Here is a 25,883-nt window from a genome sequence, read left to right on the forward strand (position 1 = left end):
GCCTTTCTTCTGAGGCACCTCTGAGTGGGTTTGAACCACCAATCTTTTAGTTAGTAGTTGAGTGCTTAGCCATTTGCGCCACCCAAGAACTCCATTATTTAGTAGACAGGTCCAACACCTTAACTCCCAGCATTATAAAAGACATTTTAGAATGACACAGTAGCTGCTAGTCCACCCTGCACTCTCGGGGAGAAGGGGGATGGAAAGGAGATGTAATCCCTGAGGAGGAGAAATGCAGCCCCTGGCCTGTAGGAACTGCCTGTTACCCGCAGGTAGGTCTCAGTGCTCTCCTGTTGACCATGGACAATTTCAGAGAACGTCAACATCAGACAAGTCTGCTCTGTGATTGTGATGGACCGAGACAAGAACAGGAGCATGCTACAATCACATCGGAACCCAGACGAAACATGGACATTGTCCAAGCCAAAAAATACCCACCTCCCCTTCTCCCAGGTAATGTGAGGGACTGCTGGTTCTTTATAAATTACAGCTTTAGCCCCAGCCTTGTCTCCCCTCCTCCAACATAAGATCGATTAAGATACTCTTCCTAGGAACATCCAATCCAGAGCAAAGCCCCCCTCCCTTAAGCCTTCCCTAGAATTACCAACCACCGCCTGTCTGTCTGTCCTACTGCAGTAGCTCGCATGTTGCTTTGATGCTGGAAGCTATGCCACTGGTATTGCAGATACCAGCAGGGTCACCCATGGTGGACACGTTTTAGTGGAGCTTCTAGACTAAGAATAGGAAGAAAGACCTCGTGATCTACTTCTGAGAACTAGCCAATGAAAACCCTATGGATCACAACAGAATATTGTCTGATATAGTTCTGAAAGATGAGTCCCCTAGGTCAGAAGACACTAGACAATAGCTGTAACAATGGACTCAAACATGCCAGCGATCATAAGGATGGCACGGGATTGGCAATGTTGTACACAGGATCGCCAAGAGTTGGAGCCAACTCGGCGGCCACTGACTACAACCAAGTTACCTAAGGAAGTTGAAATCCTGCAACAAGCTGTCTCTAAGACCTTCTTACTGAGAAGCCCCATGGTCCCCATGGTGTGTGCTCTCTTCTCCTGCAATGAGTAGTAAACTCACCCTGCATCCCTGGTGATCTTTGACTGGAAGGCATGAACATCGGACAAGTCACATAGGAGACGCGCTGACAGTGTTTTATTTCTTCGTCTGGGTGGTGGTTACCTTAATGTTCACTTAATAACTCATTAAACCATACATTTATGGTGTGTACACTTGCCCATATTTCACAATAAAAGTAATTTTTTAAAAGCCTGTGTTGGATACGGGGATCTATTTCTTAGCCCAGAAATAAAATACTCCCTCTAGATAATTTACTGGGTAAGATCACACACAAAGATCAAAAATTAAAATATTTTTAAAATTCTAAAAATACACTTAGACACTAATAGAGTGAGGGAGAAAGAAGGGGAGCAGTAGAACAGTCTTCCAAAATGCAGCACTAGCTCATATCAATGCAGGCATCCTTTTCTTTTGTTTACTCTGGCCAGACACGCTTGAGCCCAAACTGTCAAATTCATAAAAATTAATGGAGTAAAAGGAAGTAAGCACGCATTTGTTTCACTCAGTGATGGAGACACTGCAGACTCTTCACGTTTGGCTCCAAGGAATACATGTGTTTCTTGCTTGAAGGAACAGCTGTAGCCCCGTCTACATCTGTTTGTTCCACTTCTCAGTAACCAGGGGCTTGCCTGAACAGGTGTTACGCACACACGTTAGTGGTACTTTGAAGCCTAAAATGGATCACTTTGCAAGTTGCCTTATCTTGTAAGTGAGGGGCTGAATTAGGTGATCTCTGATGCCTCTTTTAGCTCTAAACTCTCACCCAAACCATGAATTACTCCCACCTGTCAGCATGGTATGTGAGCAGCTATGGATTTGACCAAATCTTCAGGGAGAACGGTACCTTTTCAAGAGGGCGCCACTTCCCACTCTTTAATCAATTAGAGCATGGGAGCTAGTGGGGGTTTGTTTTCCCTTTATGCAAACTGGCTTCCAACATCGAAACAGACTCTCTTCCCAAAAGGAGTATCCGGGGAGCATTTGGAGTGGACATCTGTGATGTTCTGAATTTAAACGGCTGAGCGGTAGCCGCGATGACTTCCCAGTTAGAACATCCAGCAGATTTCCATTTCTGGTAATCAACAGGTGAACTGTAGAAGTAACCAGGATAAGTTGACCAGTTCCTAGTCAGACATATCTTTGACTCAGTGTGGAAACCCACCTTCTCTCTAGGACACAGATGGCCCTGTGTAGCTCTAGGAAGTTATGTCACACCTGCTGGGCTGCAAGCTTCAAGGCAAGCTGAGTGCAGGAAAAAGGCCTAGAAAAAAAATGACACATTAATATGGTACATATTGGCAGATATGTTCAAACTATTTGCTAGACTGATCATCATTCATGCCAACAAATATTTGTTTACTGCCTGCTGTGAGGGCATCAGAGATGAGTATGTGGACAGCTATACCCACTAATTGTTTACGCTCCCCTTGCATAGTCCAGAGGGTCTCCAGGTGGCACAAATTGTTTGCACTTGAATCGTAACCTAAAGGTTGGTGGTTTGAACCTACCCACCGGTACTGTGGAAGAAAGCCCCCCTGATCTGTTTCCATAAAGATTAAAGCCAAGAAAACCCTACGGAGCAGTTCTACTCTGTAACACACTGGCTTGCCATGTGTTGGAATCAAACTGCCAGCAACGGGTTTGGTTTTCAGGGTTTGCACAGTGCAGAGATTTTACTGAGAAACTGTTCCCCCTTTGGGGGCTACATCTGCCAGTCCATCTTGCATCAGTGAAGCCATACAACTGAGCTCCAGCCAATGGAATATCGACAGAAGTGGGACACGTACTCCTACGACTTACCCACAGAAACATCCTCTTGGATGCTCCCCTCTCGCTCTGCTTCCATCTTTCAGTGGGATGTTAACAGAGCTGACTTCAGTATATTCTCAGAAGTCACATATAAAGACAGCTGTCTCCTTCAGCCTGGGTCCCGGCAAGTCTATCAGGAGCAGAGTCTCCCTGCTGCTCAGCAGAAACAGCCACTTCGGGCTTTCTGTGAATGAGAAATGTAACTTCGATTATGCTAAATCACCGTAATTTTGATTTTGTTCAGTTATGACCGCTAGTGCTGCCATCTTTACTAACAGTGTGGGGAAAATGCCATAGCGTCAGAAGGATAACTATTAACTACCAGTTGTCTGTTGACTGCCATATTGCGTGTTTTCCAGATACGGTAGTCAACGAGAAGATACTTATTTTCCATTTATCAGACACTATTACATGCAATCACCTCATTACCAGATACTATAATCTTACTCAAAATTCCTAAATAATGCCTTTCCCCTATGAATCACTGCTAATGTTTGATATACAACCACAGGGTGTTTTATTCTTCATGACTCACATAAAATTATTTCTTTTCTAAAACCTAACATAAAAAAATATCATGCTGACAGCTCCCTAACAAAACGCTTTGGCAGGTATTTCCATAATAGACCTGAAATAAAGTACCAGGTAGTGTAAACTGAACTGAAATGGAAAAACCAACAAAGCAGCCATCTGAGGGTTTGATTGCATTTGCTCAGGATGGTTCAGGATTTGGAGTTCTCTATGACCAAAGTCTCTAAAACAGTCCAAAGCTGTCATTCCTGTTTGCCAGCTAGTTACCCTTTCCTCCTTCCTCTAGTGAAGTTTTCAGCTGGTGCACAGAGAGGGCTCCAGTGTTTCCGTTTGTCTGTTAACTTAGGCTGTATGGTTTGACCCTGAGGTCATGGTGGCAGCATACTGAATGGCTGTAAGGACACTGAGAATGGCTGGGAAAAGGGTGAAGAGGCTGGGACCTCTGGCGGAGAACTTCTGTGGAAAAAGGGAGGACAGAGCCTCTAGGAACAGACCAGAGGGAGTAATTGCCAAATATGAGGCAGTCATCCCAGGAGGGGGAACATAGATATAAATATAACTGACCCCGTATATTGATTTAAACATTGACTTTGGTTACCTGAGCGTGCTCATGCTGGTGTTAAATCCATTCACTCAGGATTTTACTATGAATCGTGACTGATATTTCACTGGGCTCTGAAACCCCAAATATTCTGCTAGCCACTTACTTTTACTTCAGGATCCTAAGGCAGAAACTTTTTATTTCTAGCCAGCACTTCAGTTCCAAAGTCCAATATAACCTCCTGGTAACCTAGGCTGAATCCAATGTAGCAATGACAACGTGCTTTCTGTCTAGGACACAGATTAGCCAATGGCCTACACCAAGCATTCCCCCAAACTAATGTGTCATGGAATGCTGACAAAAGTGACCTCTCTTTCACACACACACACAAACACACCCCAACCCAATTCTCAACTAAGTTTGGAGAAAGTAGGTATACTACATTTCTAGTGTTGGGAAACAGTTCTTAATATACTGTGGATTTCCAGAAGAACAAACAAATCAGTCTTAGAAGAAATACAACCGGAATCTCCTTAGAAGCAAGGATGGCGAGACTTTGTCTTGCTTACTTTGGACACGTCATCAGGAAAGACCAAACGCTAGAAAAGGGCATCATGGTTGGTAAAAAGGAGGCTCAGCAAAGGCAAGGGAGGCCCTGAGTTAGATAGTTAGATGAATTGACACAGCCACTCAAACAATGAACTCAAACATAGCAACGATCATGAAGATTGTGGCAGGACCAGGAAACATTTTGTTCTGTTATATATAAAGATGCTATGAGTAGGGGCCAGCTTGATGGCAACAAACAAACAAACAAACAAAAAACATGGTAAAATATATGTGCTGGCATATCCATGTGTCCTAGGTAAATCTTTGCTTTACCGTGGGGCAGCCAGCCAGGATACTGCAGGACTTTACACAGAGGAGAATTGAACCTCACTTCCTCCTTTGATGGAACCCTAAACAGTTTACTCTAGCCCTTTATAAAAAACTCGTTGCCGTTGAGGTAATTCCAACTCATAGTGACCCTACAGGACCGAATAGAACTGCCCCATAGGGTTTCCAAGGAGTGGCTGGTTAATTGGAACTGCTGACCTTTTGGTTAGCAGCCGAGCTCTTAACCACTGCACCACCAGGGCTCCGGCCCTTTGTAGTCACTCACACTTACACTCACATGCATGAACACACACAGACCCTTGAGAATTCATTCCCACACTGCCTTTGATTGCTCTTTTCTGTTTTGCAATTGGCTTGTTCACTGAGCTTGCAGGAAAGAGGAATGTACAACACGATCACTGAGGCCAGAGCTGAAGTTTCCACCTAGATTGTCTTTACACCTTCTTAACAGAGTCAGATACATAGCGAAAGGACGGCATCAATCAATTATTAAAACTGTGTTAGAGTTTTTGAAGAAGACAAGTGTGCAATGATCTGCATGGAGACTTCTTTCTCAACTTTTTAAAGTTCTTGAAAAACTAGAAGTGTGTACTGCAGAAGATTGACTTGTCCTCATGGCTCAATCTTCCAAGACTCACAGGTTTCAAGCCTTTATCCTGTGACTTTGTAATTTCTCTTATGGAAGAGGTGGTGTCCACTCCCCCATCCCTTCAAGCTAGGCTTGATCATGTAACTCACTTTGGCCAATAAAATGTTGGCAAACTTGAAGAAAGCAGATGCTTGGAAAAACCCTCACACGTTTTGCTTCCTCTCTTGCTTCTCTACTGTCATGAGAACCTGCTCAAGGGATCTGAGAGGCATGTGCATGGGAGAGTGACATGGAGAAGAGCCAGTTTTCCCAGCCAAGACCATTACAGGCCAGTCTACAAACGGCTGAACTCCAAACAAAGGAGAGAGCCCAGCCAGGACTGGCAGAGCTCCTTCGCAATATGAAGCTGACCACAGACGCCTGAGTGATCCCAGACTAGACCTGAAGAATTATCTAGCTGAGGCATTGACTACTGTGCAATCCTAAGTTATAATTGTTTTAAGCCACTGAGTTTTAAAGTTGTCTATTTTATAGCGTTATTGAGACAATAGATAGCTGATACATGAACATAAAAACAGAAAGATTCCAAAATAGACTAGAAGATGATTATCCCGAAATGATTCATCATAGGATTACTTTAAAACATAAGCTCCCTTGAATTCTGTAAATCTTTCTACAGCATGTCCATTGTAAAGAGAAGTATACCTGTGCACTTGTTTCAGAAACACTTTTTTAAAATTCTCTCTATTGTAGGAATTGGAAAAGCTGCCAACTGACCATTTACAATATCCTTATTGCTCTACCATAGATATTTGAGCTAAAAATAGTGTCCTGACACCTTCAGGTGGCTAACTAGAACTACAATTAAGAACTATTTGCTGCCATTTGTTTTCTTTCTTAACCAATACGGTAGGCAGAATAATGATCCCTCAAAGGTGTCCATGTCCTGATCCTCAAACTTGTGAATATGTTACCTTACGTTGTAAAAGAGATGTTGAAAATATGATTAAGGATTTTCAGATAAGGAGATTATTCTAGATTGTATAGGTAAACTCAATATAATTATGAAGGTCTTTATAAGAGGGAGGCAAGAGGGTCAAAATCAGAGAGAGAAGATGTAAGGACAGAACCTGAGGTCAGAGAGAAGAGAAGATGTTATGCTATTGGCTTTGAAAATGGAGGAAGGGGCTACGAGCCAATGACTGTAGGTGACCTCAAGAAGCTAGAAAAGGCAAAGCAATGGGTTCTACCTTGGAGCCTCCAGAAGGAACGCAGCCTTATTAACCCGTTTTAGACTTCTGACCTCCCAAACTACAAGATAATAAATCTGTGTTGCTTCCAGCTACTAAGTTTGTAGTAATTTGTTATAGCAGCAATAAGAAACTAATACAACCATCCATCCATCTTTTCTGGTATTTTTAAGCAATTTTCTTTAAAGAATATTCCAACCCATATCTTAGCTAAACTCATTGCCATTGAGTCGATTTCAACTCATAGCAATCCTATAGTGACCCTATACCTTACCTAGTCATAAAGTAACTCCAAATGAATGCCTAAAATTTACATAAACTTACCCTGAAAATGCATTTACTATTCTAGATGTACCACTAAGGCATATTGGAATGGGGGTGGGGTGGACAATAAGCTAGGTTCTAGTCTATTCCATTTATTCACACGTGCAGGGCATCAAAATGAGTGCCGTATAAGTTAAAACACACATGGCAAGATAAATGAGGAAAAGCTCTTTTGCATGGGACTAATAAACAAATCTCATGAAGAGTGTAGGTGTCCCTGGGTGGTGCAACCAGTTAAGTGCTCCACTATTAACCAAAAGGTTGGCTGTTTGACCTCATCCGGAGCCACCTTGGGAAAAAGGCCTGGTAATCTGCCTTGAAAACCCTATGGAGCACAATTCTACTCGGCACACATGGGGTTGCTATGAGTCAGAATTGACTCAACAGCAACTAGTGTGTTTTTGGTTTATGAAGAGTGTCAGGAATAGAAGCTAACTTTAGAGTCTTGGCTTCACAGATTAGGCCAGGCAAGCATTTTAGAATGAGTCCGTGAGCCTTTCATCAAAGGCCAATGGAGAGGAATCCAGAAAAAGGAAACACCATCTTTCTGAGAGATGAGACAGGATAGAGAAGAAATGGTGGGCTTTAACACTGCATAGACCCAAATTCAGTTCTATCCCTAACAGTGATTAGGTATGTACATTCTTACAAATTACTTAACCCCTGTAAACTTCAGTTTTCTCTCCTATAACGTAGGAATAATAATTTTAAAAAATGATGGCTAGCGCCTACCTAACATTTAATACATGTCAGGCAAACTCCTTCATGCTTTGCATAGATTAGTTCATGTAATCCTCACAGCGTCCCTGTAAGGAAGAATATCGTCTTATTCCTATTTTATGCCTGAGTGCCTGAGCCACAAAGAGATTAAGTACTTTGCTAAAGAGCAACAGTTAGTAAATGTCTTAGTTATCTAGTGCTGCTATAACAGAAATACAAGTGGATGGCTTTAACAAACAAATATTTATTCTCTCACAGTCTAGGAGGCTAGAAGTTCAAATTCAGGGCACCAGCTCCCAGGGAAAGCTTTCTCTCTCTATCAGCTCTGGGGGAAGATCCTTGTCATCAATCTTCCCCTGGGTCTAGGAGTTTCTCAGCACAGGGACCCTAGGTTCAAAAGGACGCTCTCTGCTCCTGGCTCTTCTTTCTTAGTGGTAATGAGGTCCCTATCTCTCTGCTCACTTCTCTCTCCTTTTATCTCTTGTAAGATAAAAGGTTATGCAGGCCACACCCCAGGGAAACTCTCATACATCAGATCAGAGCTGTGACCTGATTAAGGGTGTTGCATCCCAACCTAATCCTCTTTGACATAACTTGGTCTTGCCTCATCAACCATAGGCAGAGATTAGGATTTACAACACATAGGACAATTAGATCACAAAATGGAGGGCAACCACACAATACTTGGAATCAAGTCCTAGTCAAGTTGACACATATTTTGGGGGGGACACAGTTCAATCCATGACAGTAAGTGATGGAGCTGGGATTCAAACCCAAACAGTCCGTACGTGTAACTCTATGCTACTCTCCCTTCAAGGGAATATTACCTCGCAAGGTGTTAGGTTGACTGAATAAGGCAGTCTATCTCAGGAACCAGACACACAATGGTATTCAACCAACGTCCAGTGCACCCTACTTCATCCTTGGCCTGCTTGAGTGAGAGTGATCCCTGAGACATTTCCTTCCTGGAATAGACCAAAATGATTCATTTATTCATTAAGTTCCTCTCTACTTCTAAAACATCAACACTAAAGGAATTTCTTAGAGTTCTTCCTTTAAAATTTCATGGTGCATGCTTTTTTTTTTTTTTTAAAAAGAACTTTAGAGGTTATTCAATGGAATGTTTTCATTTTGTACACGTGAATACGAAGAAACAGAGAGCCGATGTCAGCAACATACTAGTCCCAGCTAGATGGTGGCAGGGCAAGAGCTTGAGTTTGGTTGTCTTCACTGGTCTTCATTTTGAAAAATATAGGCTGATTCATAGGGAGAAGGGCACGAACATCTTTTCACGTCTAACATGAGCCAGGCATTGAACTTGATATGTTATAAGAACTGCCTCCTATAATCCTCAGCATGACAGGGCAGCCGTGCACTGGTATTTGAAGGATGAGTGCTAGCTCTGCGCTCCCACAGGTGGAACTGGCGTGCAGCTGTGTTGCCTTTAGAATGCAGCTTGCCACAGCTCTGTGAAAAGGTGCCTGAGAGGTCCTTGACAGGCAGGAGTGAAGAAAGAGAGGCTGAACCCTGTCGGAGAGGAGAGGCGCTGTCAGGGGAGATGGTACTCCTGCTCTCGGTGAGAGAAAGCTGCTTCAAAGTAAAATAAACAGAGGAGGCATTAAGGGAACCCGGGACCACCTGATCCACGACTGCGGTGTTAATAACAAAGCAGATCCACAGCTGACAGCATGGGCTCCAGACAGCAGATTTAGGAATGCGGTATTACCTTGGTGACTTGCCCCAAGAAATCCAAACAACCCTCTTGAAGTGTTTCCAAGATGAGAGAAAAGGATTAGGAGATTCTGTACACACCCAGTATAGTATGTTATATTCTTCTCATGTAATGTTTAGTCTCCATACACACACAAACATATATTAACCTAATAAATATTTGTGGAGCCCTGGTGGTGTAGTGGCTAAGAGCTTGGCTGCTAACCAAAAGGTTGACAGTTTCAGTCCACCAGCCTCTCCTTGGAAACCCTATGGGGCAGTTCTACTCTGTCCTATAGGGTTGCCATGAGTCGGAATCCACTCAACAGCAGTGAGGGGTTTTTTTTTTAAATAAATATTTAGATACATATTCCCTCTTTGTATATCTATACAGTACTATCTTCCTATTAACATTAGAATTATAATAGCAATATTAGAAATAAAAGCAACTAAAGACTCCACGTTGCCCAATGTCTCTCGCGTGAAGAAGAGCAGATAGATGCAGGCAGTCCCTCACTAGAACCTGAGAACACCCCTGGAGCACAAGAAATGAAGTTTTAAGGACAAAAGTAAGTACCGCTGTGCACAACTGGAGTATCATATGGATTATGTTAGCACATTTCCTGTAGACTTCCCTGAAAAACAATGTATTTGGTGAGCAGTGGATTAAAGTTTCTAAAGAGGTAAACTCTCCTCTACCTGTCTGAGAGATCTTCAGGGAAATGGTGTCCCTACACCCTCTCAGCTGCTTTCAAATATACTTTCTAGCTTAAGGTCCCCCCAAAGTTTTGAAATTGAGGGCAAGAAGATGTTTGTGGGCAAAAGGGAAAGGTCATTTTTTAGAGAAAGGAAGGAAACTAGTGACTTTTCCATATCAGAGACTTTTCCACATACGGCTTTCTTTTTAAGCCCTGTAACAATTTCTGAGGAAGGCACAATTACCCCAATATAGGTATAATATAGCCCACTATAGTGCTGATGAGAAGTTAACTTTCATCAGGCCATATAACTAGTAAGTGACAGAGTCAAGATTTGACACCAGGTGTTCTGGTTTTAAAACCAACACCCTTTCCCAAACCCTTGACTCATAATCAGAACCCGCTACATGGCGGCCAGAAAAGGACTGTGCCGGAACTAAGGTAAATGTGCCTGAGGGGCTATTTTCTCAATGGTCTACAAATGGTCGCGTCTTTCAGAAAAAACCATTCTCAAAATCAATCAATTTCCTTCTTAAAGTACAAAATAAATGATTAAACTTCGCAGTTATCACTGGAAATATACCTTTGTCTAGGTCGTTTATTATTTAGCTTCCTGTTTAATTAATAACCAGCTCTTGGTAACTGGTATTGGAAACTTCCTAATCCTTGTGATTCAGAGAGGGGATGTAATGTCGCTTGCGTGCGGCACTGTTAAACTCATGTAATTTGACAACCATCCCAGTGTATTTGACCACCCAGTGTAAATATTTCAACCAGTTGCCGTTTCCCCAATAGTTCTTTATTGACACAGCTACGGACAAAACAATTAAGTTTTTTGATATAGGTCCTTAGCTTCCATAAAGCCCATCTGCCCTCTCAGAACAAGTTCCGGTAATGTGTGAACTGCTAATTGATTGTGTAAAGTCATATTTACTGAAGATTAGCATCTGTACATGGCCTTTAAAGGCTTTCTGGAGAGAATTACGAGCATGTGACTGTAGTTTCACTCAGGTTAAAATATCACTATTTCAAGTATTAAACTCAAGATTAAGTACACTGGCTTCTCGTTTAGAAAGAACAATTGTGTCACTTTATCATTTTGACTAGCTGCTCATAATATTCCTGAGGACTCTTTGTGTGTGGACCAAGAATGTGGTCTGCTTCCGTGCCCACTGAGTAGCGAGATAATGCTTTAACTCGTGGAGATTCTCGGAACACCTTTCAAACGTTCCCAAGCAAGGTGTGTTGGGTCTCTTCTCTCAAATGACGGTAATCGCTACCTAAAGCTAGTTAAGCAATCCACCTTTGCCCTTCAGTCTCAGCCTGAAGCTCTCTCTTGAGTCCTCACTTCCACATGATCATGGAATTTTCTGCTTCAGGAACTGTGACTCAGCAGCCTCTTCTGTACCAGGAAGTCTTTTTCCCCTTTGTTTCTTCTTTTCTGATGAACTTCAAAGCTGCCCTAGATTAGTTAAAGCTAGAGCATGGAAAACTAGTGAGAGTTCCAAACAAGGTGACCAAATGATTCAAGATTCAATGACTAAACAGTGAGGGAAAAAGTTAAAGATACTACTAAAAGGAAAATTTTCTCATTATTATTGTGATGGGTTTTACAAAGGAAGTACTGATCGGTTTTGCGTAAGTTTTAAAAACAATGGGCTTAAATTAAAACAGATATTTTAATGGGCTAGAGAAAAGAATGTTTACTGATAACTAATATAAGCCACAACGATGTTATCTGTTACAAGGAAGGAGTAGATAATATTACAAAATACAGCCCTGACATATAATGGAAAATCAATAAATATTTTATCTTCTTTTAATCGTTTAAATATTAAAAAAGCATTTATACTGCACTACTTTCTTCTTCCTGAACAGATGGCCTATGTTTTCACAACAGTAATCGATGTGCTATGACACTTCCAAGCGCAGTTTTGTTCTCCAGTAGGTTCAAGAGATTATGTAGCAAGTAAAATTAAATAGATTTCTTTACTGTAGAAGTTCTCAGATTTTTCAGTATGCTAATATGCAATCTTAATCACAAAGAGAACAATTTATGAGGCAATTTACCAAACTTCCTTCATGACAGGACCTATTCCCCCCCCGGCGTTCCTATTAATCCACCACGCGTCTGTCCGTTGGTTGTGCTGTGGGGGCTTGCGTGTTGCTGTGATGCTGGAAGCTACGCCACCGGTATTTCAAATATCAGCAGGGTCACCGACGGTGGACAGGTTTCAGTGGAGTCTCCAGACTAAGACAGACTAGGAAGAAGGACCTGGCGATCTACAAAAAAAAAAATTGGCCAGTGACAACTTTATGAATAACAGCAGAACATTGTCTGACTGTCTTGGAAGAAGTACAACCAGAATGCTCCTTAGACGCAAGGGTGGTGAGACTTCGTCTCATGTACTTTAGACATGTTATCAGGAGGGACCAGTCCCAGGAGAAGGACATTATGCTTGGTAAAGTAGAGGGTCAACAAAAAAGAGGAAGACCCTCAACAAGATGGATAGACAACAATGGCTGCAACAGTGGACTCAAACACAGCAATGATCGTGAGGATGGCGCAGGACCTGGCAGCATTTCATTCTGTTGTACGCAGGGTTGCTATGAGTTGGAACTGACTTGACAGCACCTAACAGCAAGATTCCTATTAATATTTCCTGCAACAGAGTTCTGCAAAACACCACTTGGGAAAACATTCATCTTCCTAGAGTCAAGGGGTTAAATAAAATTCCCTTTAGGAGTTTTAAATATGACTTTAAGTTTAAGGTCCAAGAAAAGTGAAACCCGTTGCCCGTTGTCAATTCTAACTCAAAGTGACCCTATTGGATAGAATAGAACTGTCCCGTAGGGTTTTCAAGGCCGTAATCTTTATGGAAGCAGACTGCTGCATCCTTCTCTCACAGAGCACTGCTGGTGGGTTTGAACTGCTGACCTTTTGGTTAGCAGCCAAGCACTTTAACCACTGTGCCACCAGGGCTCCTCCAAGAAAATTAGATTACTGTAATTCAATTTAGAGCCCATTTATTCTGTCACTGTCCTAAACAAAAACCGGTGGAACACCATTTCCTACCATTTCAAACCTCAAATCTTTCTCTGTCAAGGCCCACCCTATACTTGCTGTTTCCCATTTAGCCACCATTATTCCGCACACCCTGCCTAGAGCCCCGTTCTACCTTGTCTGATTCACTGTTCAAGAAACACTTTACCACTGCATCTAGCAAAGCAGGCACCCAGCAAATTTCAGAACATATCCTGTGAAAACCAGTAGAAAATTCATGTGTTTATAGAGACTGCGTCTTGAGAAAAGGACTAGCAACATCCAAGAATTCTCCGTAATTAGCAGTAAAAACCCTGAAACAAGGAGCAAGTGTTGCAGCTGAGATGGCGTGGGGTAAGACAACATGGCACACAAGAGGATTGTCTTCCTCTGGAAAGAACAGCATCCAAACCAGAACAAATTTACCTAGCTCCCCTGTGAGGGATAGCTACTTAACACAAAGTAACCCACTGCCGTCGTCAATTCTGACTCATAGTAACCCTACAGGAGAGAGGAGAACTGCCCCATAGGGTTTCCAAGACTGTAATCTTTATGGAAGCAGACTGCTACATCTTCCTCCCACGGAAGGTGGGTGGTGAGTTCGAACTGAAGACCTTTTTATTAGCAGCCAAGTACTTTAACCACTGTGCCACCAGGGCTCCTTAACACCAGGTAAAGAAGAGGGAATTACTGTCTGATAGTGGTATAGACTTTAATTAATATTTGAGTACATTTTACACAGCAAAGCAAAGTCTGTGTCATTCTCATTGCAGGGTGCTTTCAATTATTCTCAACAAAGCCTTTGATCCTCTTCATAAAGTCCCAAGTTTAAGGAACTACTTGAGGTGTGTTCTATGTAGACACCTGGGTTGCAGCAGAACTCTGACTACTAGAGTTAAAATTTTCTTGCCAAAAATGAATAAAATAATGTCAGTGGATTTTCCACTACAGAACTGTCTTAACTAGGCTTACCGCTGTCTGGCTGTTTTATATGCATTATTATCACAATGAACTCACATAATTCTGGCAGAAAGCATACAAATCTAATGTTTTGGATAAGCCAATAAAGCTAAAAAGTGCTATAGATGAACAATTTCCACTTGGGTTTCCAAAATATTGAAAATGCTTAATAGATCTCTTATGTTACTTTTCAGGGTCTCAGATATTCTGGAAACTCAGGTTGGAAATCCTCGTCTAACAGAGGTATTTTTAACAAGCAGACTCCTCTTATACCTTACATGGACCCACAGAGATGGCACCCAGCCATCTTCCATTACGGTATCCGACACACGGCACTCAGTACTAATGGATCTCCAGTTATTCCTTTACCAGTTTTGTTATTAGTTCCTGTCATTCCTTTCTGTGTTTCCCCAGATGTCCACCTCCTTCCTCAGCTTACGTACTCAGAAAAGGCAAAGTTTATTTCACTTAAAGACCTATATGGAAAAAAAAATTGACTGTTAGGAAGGTTTTGTCAGCCTTAACAAGCCTTTGCAAGAGGAGAATGAGTCACAGAGAGCTTAGCAAATATCAGCATACCGGAAGTCTGATCAGAAAGCTGCCTTGGGATTTTTGAGAAAGATTTCCTGTGAATGTCTTTGAGGAAGAACTTTGTTTTCCTGAGAACTGGGGGACTGTAAGAAACATCACTCTTCAGACCTGCCAGTGCATTGTTTAGAAGTCAGAACCACAGAGTTCAGCTGATCTTAGGTACCATCTAGGTCAAACTCCACATTTTGGAAATGGGATACTGAACGCAGTAAATCTACACAGAGTAACACAATTGGTTAGAAACGGCAGTATAACTGGGGTAGCCATGTAGCTTATCATCCAAACTTGCATACTGTTGAGAGTAATTGTGTTAAAATAAAAGGCATAAACTGGGATTGTCAGGCAAACAAGGTGTCTTGGTCATGTAGTGCTGCTATAACAGAAATACCACAAGTGGATGGCTTTAACAAACAGAAATTTATTTCTTCAAAATAAAGTAGGCTAAAAGTCCAAATTCAGGGTGGCCGCTCCAGGAGAAGGCTTTCTCTCTCTGTCAGCTCTGGAGGAAAGTCCTTCTCATCAATCTTCCCCTGGACTAGGAGCTTTTCTGCAAAGGAACCCTGGATCCAAAGAATGCGCTCTGCTCCCAGCACTGCTTTCTGGTGGTATGAGGTCCCCAACTGTCTTCTTGCTTCCCTTTCCTTTTATCGCTTATAAGATAAAAGGTGGTGCAGGCCACACCCTAGGAAACTCCCTTTACATTGGATCAGGGATATGACCTCAGTAAGGGTGTTACAATCCCACCCTAATCCTCTTTAATGTAAAATTACATTCAGAAAATGGAGGATAACCACACAATTCTGGGAATCATGTTGTTGTTAGGTGCCATCGAGTCAGTTCTGACTCATAGCAACCCTATGTACAACAGAACGAAATGGTGCCCAGTCCTGCACCATGCCCACAGTCCTTGTTATGCTTGAGATCATTGTTGCAACCACCATGTCAATCCATCTCTTTGAAGGTCTTCCTCTTCTTCGCTGACCCTCTACTTTACCAAGCCTGATGTCCTTCTCCAGGGACTGAACCCTTCTAATAACTGGGAATCATGGCCCAGCCAAACTGATACACACAAGTTTTGGGAGACATAGTTCAATCCATGATACAAGGATATATGGTCCCCCTAACTATAAAACCAAGAAGCCCTGATGGCACAGTGGTTAAGAGCTGACCTAAAGGTTGGTGGTTCGAATCCACCAGCCACTCCTTGGAAACTCTATGGGGCAGTTCTACTCTGTCCATAGGGTCACTATGAGTTGGAATAAACTTGACGGCAATGGGTTTGGTTTTTGTTGGTTAACTGTAACCAGGTCTTCTGCATTTTATAGTCAGCCTACTCTAACACTGATTGTAAAAATAGTAAGAAGTCCTTCTGTGAAATGGTTCTACTGAAAATATAAGTGGTTCTTGATGGCGAAAATAACTTATATTTTGGTTTATAAACTCAGTTTGAAAAAAATTGTTTTAATGCTTATGCCATTTACTGTAATAAACCCTGAATCCATTCTTCATTAGCATAACTATAATATCAAAGCTTTACATTATCATAACTAGAAGCAAAACAAAGCAATTTGGTAACAGTGCCATTTTCCAGATTCCTCAGCTTGAATTAAAGAAGGCAAAGAGTTCATTCATCAAGGATCTGAATTTAAGAATTTTGAATGTTAAACTTTATAATTTAGCTCTCCCATTTGATTCAGGGATTTGCCATTATCTGTATCTGGAAGCAGATGTCAAGTTTATAAACAAAAATATGAATAGTATAATTAAACTTCTGATTATGGAGTAAAATTATAACATGAAAACATGTTGTGATAATTAAAATCTGGGTGCTGCATTTTAATGAGCTTCTTTAAATAAGTAGCTGCAAAACAGAAATGTCAATGATTGACCAAGAAAATCTAAATATAAATCAATTGACAAACTTCTGTTGGCACCCTACTGTATGTATAATACTGTGTTACTAGTTATGGATTCCAATTTGGAAGAGGTTCAGGTCTTAAGGAACCTACATAATGTGGTTGAGAAAGTGTTGCATAAGGCTTTAAATACAATACAAGCTACCAGGCAGGCTCTCAGCTCCTCTCAAGTTTTCTGTGGGTAGGGCCGTGGGCCAAACTTCAGATGGAGAACAAGCGCAGACAAGGAGGAGGAAGGGTGGAATGGAGGTGCAGAGGTGCCCGGAGTGAAGAGAGATCTGTAAAGACTCTTGATATGCACAAGTTGTGACAACTGGCAGTTGAGTGGCTGTAGGTTCCTACACAGGAAGGAATCTTGGGAGTGATAAAGGCACTAAAAATACTTGTATAGAATTTTCCAATTTATAAAGCACTTTCATAAGCATTATCACATATGTATACATTAAGGGGGAGAAAAAAACTTCAATCTTTTTTTTTTTCTCTAGTAGTGTTCTTGTTGAACTGTGTGAAGGAAAATATGTCTATTTCATGAGGAACCGCACCTCCCTTCACTGCCCAACCTGAGCACTTTATTCCAGCAAGGCTTGGTTTGGTCATTGCCCCTCAAACCTCCACTCCGTGTTTGTGTTGGGATGTCTTCTCCTTGTTGGCTGCTCTCACCACTTCCATGAGCACTAGAGCCCAGTGAAATCCCCTCCTCTTCACAATACATGGTCCTCAATTGTTCATGATCATCCAGGAAGCTGGTTTGAAGGTGGGGCAAGGTTCACACTGTGCTCTGGCAGCCCATCTTGCCATAACAGGACAAGGTGAAGGGTTGGAGTCAAACAATGTCCTGACCAAACAGGGACCAGCAAAACTAAAGGGCACATTTAGGGACCGAGGCTAAAGAGTTTATTTACCTGTGCTCCCTACATTTTGACCGCGGGGGCCGTGGAAGACAGAGAAGGTAGGAGTTGACCCAGACACTGAAGGATAAGAAGAAATCGTTGTAGCAAGCTATGCCCAGGTGTTGAGCTCAGCATGTAACACGGCATGTCAGTGATAGCGGAGACTCCTATAGTGGGCTGGTAATGGTGACTGACCGTTATTTGAACTTTCACTGGGAGTCAGGCACTTTGCACATTTTGTATCAGTCAATTTTCATAGTAACCCAAGAAGGATTTATTCCCATTTCAGAGATGAGAAAACTGAGGCATAAGTGGCTTTCCCATATTTCTACAGCTAATAATTGAAGGGAACAGGATTCATAGTTTTGAGCCCAAAGCATCATGGAAGGAAAGGGTGGGCACTGTTGGATATAAAATAAGTTGCAATATTGTCCCATCGTGAATACCATAATAGTCATGGTGGAAGCCAAGCACAAGACTTGATAGGGGAATACATTACCATCCACACAGCCTCGAAGCTTCAACTTGAAAAGGTTTAGGCTGAACAAGGCCGTGGCTTTGGAACTACCTGGCCCTGTGTATACCTGCCCTGTAACTTTATATATACTAGGTACCACAGGCAATATTATTTTTGTTTTACATTTCTGTGTTACCTTTGTAGTAAGAAAAAAAAAAACTTTTAAAAAAATAATAAAGAGAAGTGCAAGTAACTCCTAGTCTGTCCTGTTGGGCGAGTCTCAAATTATCTCCCCCAAATAGGAGTGTTCTTTTTCCTTAAAGTGTTTTGGAATATTTAAAGAAGCTTCATGTCAAAGTTGCCCTAGTAAGGTCAGCCTCTAGCATTGATGGCCTTGTGACTAAGGGAAGGCATTTTCCATCATTTTGTCTGACATTTCTGTCCACCAGCCAAGTGTCACATTAGGCTATGCTTGAAGAGGACCCCATTGTGAGAGAAGTATGGTTATGACAGGTAGTATTATTACAAGTCTGGAGAGAGGAATAGAAGCCAGTAGTTTTCTGTGAATAGAACTTTACGCTCTCGGCTGAGGATATTGCATTTTAAAGTCTTAGTTTGACTGTGGATAGGCAGCATAGAGAGCCCCTATCAACAGGATTATTCATCCCTCAATTTCTAACTCTAGTCGTTGCTTCTCCTAAAGAGCATTCAACAAGGCAATTACGTGTTCTCACAATGGAGGATGTTTACCTTCCTGGTTTGTGGGAAGCTTTACAATCATAGTTACACGCCAGCGCATTTCTTTAGACGCTTGAACTGCCCATATGGTCATCAATACCAACCTCAGCTGAAAGAGAAGAAAGCAAAAGAAAACTCAGTAAATGATGCATGGGCATTTTATACTTAAGGTTTGTTCTTCTTAAAAAATAGAAAAAGAAAAATGAAGAAAGGTAAGAATTCCTCTGGGAAATTTGGTAAGTGTCACCTGTAAAAGAATTCCCTAAGACTCTTGGCCAGAGTTACACTGATCAAATTAATATAATCTTGGATACTTATCCTGCTGGGTTTGTTGCAACAAAACTAATGCGGTTTCAGTAGCTGGATTTCAACTAAATGTTAAGGGTCTTTTTTTTTGGTCTTTTGTTTTCTCTTAATTGAACTGAATTGCTACAGTTAGAAAACTAACCTGTTTTACCCTTATGCTGAAAAATGTATTTAATCTTAATTTAGTTAAGTATATTTATTTATAGAGTCGAGTATTTCTCAACTTAAAGTGACACCAGAACCTAATATTGTTTTTGTTGTTGTTTTTCAAATACCCTACCTTGAAGTTCTTCCTATTGAGTCCATGAAAACTACCAGAGATAAGAGAAAATGCGGTGTGTATGCTGAGGCGTTTTATGAAGGCTTTTCTTTTGCTCAGAGACACTCTAAGCACTGTTGCAAAAGTGGCAGTGATAGTGAGCTAACAATTGGGATAATAGGTAGAAAAGGTATTAGGACGGCTGAATCGACAAAGCTGGGCAACTGCTTGGATACAGAGAAAAGAGGAAGAGAAGAATTCAGCGGGTTGTAGTCTACATGACCGAATTGGAAAGTCAATAAAAGAGGGAGCTGTTTAGGAGGAAGAGAATTCATTCAGTTTGGAACATCTTTAGCTGAGGTTTATTTCACTATTTTCTCCCTGGAATTAATGGTTCTCTTTTGTCTGGTGTTTGGATCCTACCACCTTCCATGTCTGCAAGTACTTTAAACGATCACCTCTGTATTCAATACAGGTTCTTTTCCTTTTGTTTGCACTGCGTTCACTTCTCACCAAGAAAAATAGCATCTTTCTTTTGGCCATCGTTTCAAGTTATTGTCCTTTCTACTTTTTTCCACCATCCAACGTTTGAAAACTGACCCTACCCTTATATCTCCCACTTCTTTACCACTTTTTCTCTTACTATACTTTCTCTTCCGATACTGCTCTCTTACAGTGTAAACCAGCTACTACTCAATGAAATGGAAACCACTCCATGTGAACTTCACCATGGCACCACCATGAGGCTACCCAGCCCTCGTCTCCCTATAGCGGTCATCGTGGCTGGCTAGGTGTTCTCCTTGAACTTCTCTCCTTCCTGGATGCCATGTCAACTAAACTCTCCTGATCCTTCTCCTAGTCTAGACTATCAGTTCTTGATCACTGCTTTTCTGGATCCTCTCCTCCACTCCCCCACTACCATAGGCTCTCCTACTTTTAGTTTGGATCTGTGTGTGTGTGTGCACATCTCTCTCTGTATGTATGTGTGCATATATATCTCTTTAGACGCTGGTACATGCGCACACACACACTTTTTTTCTCTCTCTCTCTCTTTTGCTCTGTGGCTTATCTTCCACTGCCATGGTTTAAAATGTTACTTCTATTCAGTTGACTCCTGCATCGTATCACCTGCCCTGGTGTCTCTATTAAAATTCAGATCCACAACTGCAACTGGTTACTGGTTGAATAGACTACTGAAACCTCAGCTAGAGATATCCCAAACTCAATGAATTCTTTTCCTCCTAAATAGCTCCCTCTTTTATTGACTTTCCAATTCGGTCATGTAGACTACAACCCGCTGAATTCTTCTCTTCCTCTTTCCTCTATATCCAAGCAGTTGCCCAGCTTTGTCGATTCAGCCGTCCTAATACCTTTTCTACCTATTACCCCAATTCTTAGCTCCCTATCACTGCCACTTTTGCAACAGTGCTTATAAAAACTACTATCCCCTCCAACTGACCTTCTGACTTCCAATCTTCCCCTACTTCAAACAATCCTACATAAACACTGCTGGATTAAACTTTCTCTCAGTATGATAATATCACCCAGTTGTTCATTTTTTTTTTTTTTTTTTGCTGATCAAATCATATGCAGATTCCTAATCATGGCGTTCAAGGCCTTCACTGATATGAAGTCAATCTTTCAAGTCTTAATTATCAATAATGCTTTCATCGTATTTGTTGTTCCAATCAACTTGCAATTTCCCAAACATTTCAAATATTCTAGTTTCAAATCTTTGTCTCTGATATTCCCTGTAACAGGAATCTTCTATTCCCTTAACCTCCACGTGCTGTAATTCTATTTGTAACATTCACCTCAGCTACCACAATCTCAGATTTACATTGTCACCCACCAAAACATGTGCCCAGACACTTGAACTTCCCATATTGTCAACATCATCAACTTCAACTGAAAGAAGAAAACAAAAACTTAGTAAATGATGAATGGGCATTTTATACTCAAGGCTTATTTTTCATAAGAGAAAGGTGGAGGGGGGCGGTGAGAGAAGAAAAGGGGAGGGAGAGAGAAAGAGAGAGATATGAACTTTGATAACACTTTATCGATGCCCCTTGTGATGGTTAAGATTGTGTGTCAACTTGTCTGGGCCCTGATTCTCAGTGTTTTGGCAGTCATAGAATGTTGTGATCGCTTCCCTGTTGAGATTTGATATGTGATCACTCCCATGATGGATCTGCTGTGAGTAGCCAGTCAGTTGAAAGGGAGTTTTCTTGGGGGTGTGGCCTGCATCCGACTATAATTGGACATTCTGGTTTTTGCCTGCTCTGGATCCTGCAGCTGGCTCCTGTTCATCTGACCTCCAGTTCTTGGGACTTCAGCTAGCAGCTTACCTTCGCTTTTTCCTGCCAATCTTGGGATTTGTTGATCTTCACAGCCTGTGAGCAAGAGCCCTGCTCTCTGACCAGCTGATCTTGGGTTCACCAGCCCCTGTGGCTACACGAATCAGCAGAAGCCTCTATTCTGACCCAGGACATTGGGACTTGGGACGTTCCAGCCTCTACAACTGCATGAGCCATTTCTTTGATATAAATCTTTTTTCTCTCTGTATATTTATACTCTACTGGTTTTGCTTGTCTAGAGAACCCAGCCTAAGACATCCCTGTTAGGTATTATATTTTAATTAAAAATTAAAATTAGCCTTAAAACCGTCCTCCATTCAAGCTTTCAGATGGTGCAGTCATGTCTGATTTAACTTAGTTATTCCCCACTGGCTTACATAATTGTGTATGAGAGATATACAATAACTGTTACTTGAAGGAACAATTCCCTCAGTGAATGAAAGACTGTAGGAACCTTGACTGGGAACCAGGAGATATTTTTATCTTAACCTGACTCTAGTGCTAACTCTTTATATGATCTGAGATCATGTAGACCCTTGAAGTGTCCATTTCCACACCTTCTACCAGAGTAGATGGAAAGAGATAATCTAATGGTATCTTCAAATTTTAAAAGTCCATGCATCTAGGAGCCCTGGTGGTGCAGTAGTTAAGAGCTATGGTGAGCTCTGGCTGCTAACCAAAAAGGCCAGCAATTCAAATCTATCAGTTGCTCCTTGGAAACCCTATGGGGCATTCTGCTCTGTCCTATAGGGTCGCTATGAGTCAGAATCAACTCAATGGCACCTAACAACAACAACAACAAGTAATATAGAATGAACCTGTGATACAGCAAGTTTATGTCTTAGCCCTAAGCTCATGAGAGTCTTAATCTACGTACATTTCTTTAACCATTGATTCTTTGTAATATCACTCTGGTGGTTCTCAGTAGTGGCTGCAAGTTTCATTACCCCTTTCCAATATATTGTTTAGTTGTTGAAACTTTTTTAAAAGATGAAGACAAATACTAAAGATAATGTAACAAACATACCCAAATCCAAAATAATATGTATTCATTATTATTATATTTGTTGTAAATCTTTTTTCCTGAAAAATCCATTAATAAAGTTGCAGCCTCACTGTTTCCTGCCCCTGTTGCATTGTCCTCCTCCCCAAAACCAATAAAAAACCAAACCCGTTGCCATTGAGTTGATTCTTTCATGGTGAATTTGGCATATGCCCACCTATAGTTTAATATAATTCTTCATAGTTGTGTAAATATACTGTTTCCTGTTCTTTTTAATTAGACATCAAAATGTACATAATGTCTTATAATTTACCTTTTGATTCAGTATTGTTTTTCAGATTTATCCAAGCCAATACATATAAATCCAGTTCATTTGTGTTAGCTGATGTATTGTATTAATTATATCAACAGTCAAAGTTTATTGTTACATTCCTCTACCATGGAGCCCTGGTGGCACAGTGGTTAAGGGTTTGGCTGCTAACCAAAAGGTCCAGAGTTTGAGTCCACCATCTGCTCTTTGGAAACCCTATGGGACAGTTCTATTCTGTTCTATAGAGTCACTGTGAGTTGGACTCGACATCTATGTTCTTTCCTTTTTTCCTCTCTGTCAACATAACGATGCAGTGAACATACTTGTAACGTTTTCCTCGTGTGCATGTATATAGTTATGGAATATACTCACAACCAGAATTGCTAGGCGGTAGGGTATTTTTATCTTCACATTTACTAGACAGTGCACAATGGTTCTCCAAAGTGATCTGATCAAGTTATACTCCACCAACTCCAATAAACAGTGTATGAGTTTCCATTTCTCTATCTCTGAATCTATAGTGTTGTCAGTATTATCTTTAGCTTTTGCCAATGAGGTGTGTGTGAAATATTTCCTCATTGTTTTAATAATCTCTGATTATTATGAGGTTCCGCATCTTTCTACATGTTTGTTGGCTATTGGGACATTCTCGTCCATGAATTGCCTGTTTATATCATTCCCCATATGATTATTGAGATATTTGCATTTCCTCATTGATCTATGGGAGTTCTTTATGTAATCTGAGCTCTAACATCTGTCAATTCAATGTTAGATGTCTCCACTTCACCTTCCTTTTCCAGCTAAGCTGTTGATACACAAATGTCTGGAAATACCTTCTTGAATCTATTGTCTGTGTCATTCTTTTTTTGAGACATTGGGCAGAGAATGACCTAGATGTTCCTAATAGGTAAAAGGAAGCTGGGAAAGCATTTGTTAATTTTCCAAAATATTACCATGTTATATCTAATTAAGAGGCAATGTATTTGCAATGAATGACACAGTCAGAGCAATATTGCTACAATGCTAGTATACACAGAATATAATTGTGGATGTTTCCAAAGTCCATTTGTAAATAAATTCGAGGGCACTCAAAATATACCTTCTCCTATGAGCTGATTTCCTGAATAGTCCACCACCACCTCTATTTAGCCCGTAAAGTGGCAGAGTCCAAATAGATCTATTGTAGTAATAGTGGTATGGTGCTGGCAGAGTGGCTTCAGCTACTGTCATAGTAATAGCACTTTGGAGCTATTACTATAAAATACTCTCATTTCAACTAATGTGTTTATGAAGAAAATGTTTCACTACACCAGGGAGCTTATGTTTTTCCTTTTATCTTATTCTCAGTATAGAATAGGCTAATGATTTTTAAATTAGGTGTTGATAAGTCAGGAAGCGACAATCATTAAACAGAACTGAATGGAATAAAACGCCATGATCGATACATTTGCATTGACCTCATTTGCTAACATGTGAAGCAAGGCATGCTTAATTAGCAGAGGATGAATTGGTACAGAAAGATCTGTGGACGGTAGGGGAGTGACTTAAGGGCATCTTTAACATTCCCTTACTTTTCTACCAATCATACGTGTAAAAGATTTACAAAAGTTTTTTTACAAAATTTTTTTTAAGAAATTTGTGTTAACCTATGCAAAAAATTTGGCTAAGTGCTCTACAATAAAAAATTAGATTTGGTGAATTCTCTATTTTGATAAGCCTTTCCAGTATATACCATAGGAAATTGGATTCTTCTAATGACCCCAGAAAGGGGAAAAGGCATATATTATGACTCCATTTTACTGATGAGGAAACCGAGACTCAAAAAATATGAATTATGTGAACACAGTCACTCCGTTATTTGTGGAAATAACCGGAATTAGTATTTAAGCTTTATAATTTTAACTATAATGTCTTTCTTTAGAACCGTGTACATTTTAAACACATATCACGTATCACATATACATTTGCCTATGCATGTGTGTATACATATACTCAAGAAGGAGAGGAATCCCTTAATTTCCATGTGGACCATAATGTATGACAAGTCATTAGGCACCTTAGTACTTTCACACACATTTATAAAGCATTTTCTTTATTTATATATTTTTTATTTTACTTAACTTCAAATTAATAAATAGTCCCCGTAATATTTTTTAATACTAAAAAAAAAAAAAACCACCAAACTCGTTGCCATCAAGTTGATTCCGACTCATAGCGACCCTATAAGACAGAGTAGAACTGCCCCATGGGGTTTCGAAGGAGTGGCCGGTGGATTCAAACTGTCGACCTTTTGGTTAGCAGCCAAGCTCTTAACCACTATGCAACCAGGGTTTCCAAAAATCTTAATAGCTTACTGTAAATATGTGATTAACATATCATTAAAATAGGTAGGAATAGAAATCAAAATACTTTGGATCATTACCACTGTAGACTTTTAAAAAAAAGAAATGACTGTGAAATTCTAGAATAGACTTTGCATTTTCTCACTGGCTCATAAATGAGAGCCAGAAGTGAGAAAGCCACATTGCCAAAAGTTATTCAAACAATCAATAAACCTTAAAAAGATACATAACCTTCTATTAAGAAATTAATTAAAATAGTACAGTGCTATTTGGGTTTGGGGGGTGTTTTTCATCAAACAAATGCTATCTAATCATTTTGTAGATATATGTCGTATCAAGAGGTGTCAGAGGGAAAGTAAATGAGCACATTGGTGAAATATGTTTCTGTTTACATATCTCTTCCCAAAGACAGTTAAGTGATGTGCTTCTGAGCAATTGTGGTTATTTGTAAATGGTTGTGCTTATCATTCATGTTTTATTTTAAAATCCACAGTCAGAGCATCCAAACCAGAAAATAAGCTCTGCCAACACTTTCACCTTTAAG

The 25,883-nt window shown here is 40.6% G+C and overlaps 1 protein-coding gene across 1 annotated transcript in view; it reads left to right on the plus strand.

The window, feature by feature from the left end:
• Nucleotides 1–299: 299 nt before the first annotated feature.
• Nucleotides 300–25,883, plus strand: part of FAM110C (family with sequence similarity 110 member C) — a 32,529-nt gene continuing 6,945 nt past the window's right edge. Inside the window, exon 1 of the mRNA XM_004373109.1 lies at nucleotides 300–453. Coding sequence (XP_004373166.1) covers nucleotides 300–453 — 154 coding nt within the window. The remainder of the gene's footprint in view (nucleotides 454–25,883) is intronic.

The sequence above is a fragment of the Trichechus manatus genome, unplaced genomic scaffold (assembly GCF_000243295.1).
Source record: "Trichechus manatus latirostris isolate Lorelei unplaced genomic scaffold, TriManLat1.0 scaffold00023, whole genome shotgun sequence".
NCBI classification, from domain to species: Eukaryota; Metazoa; Chordata; class Mammalia; order Sirenia; family Trichechidae; genus Trichechus; species Trichechus manatus.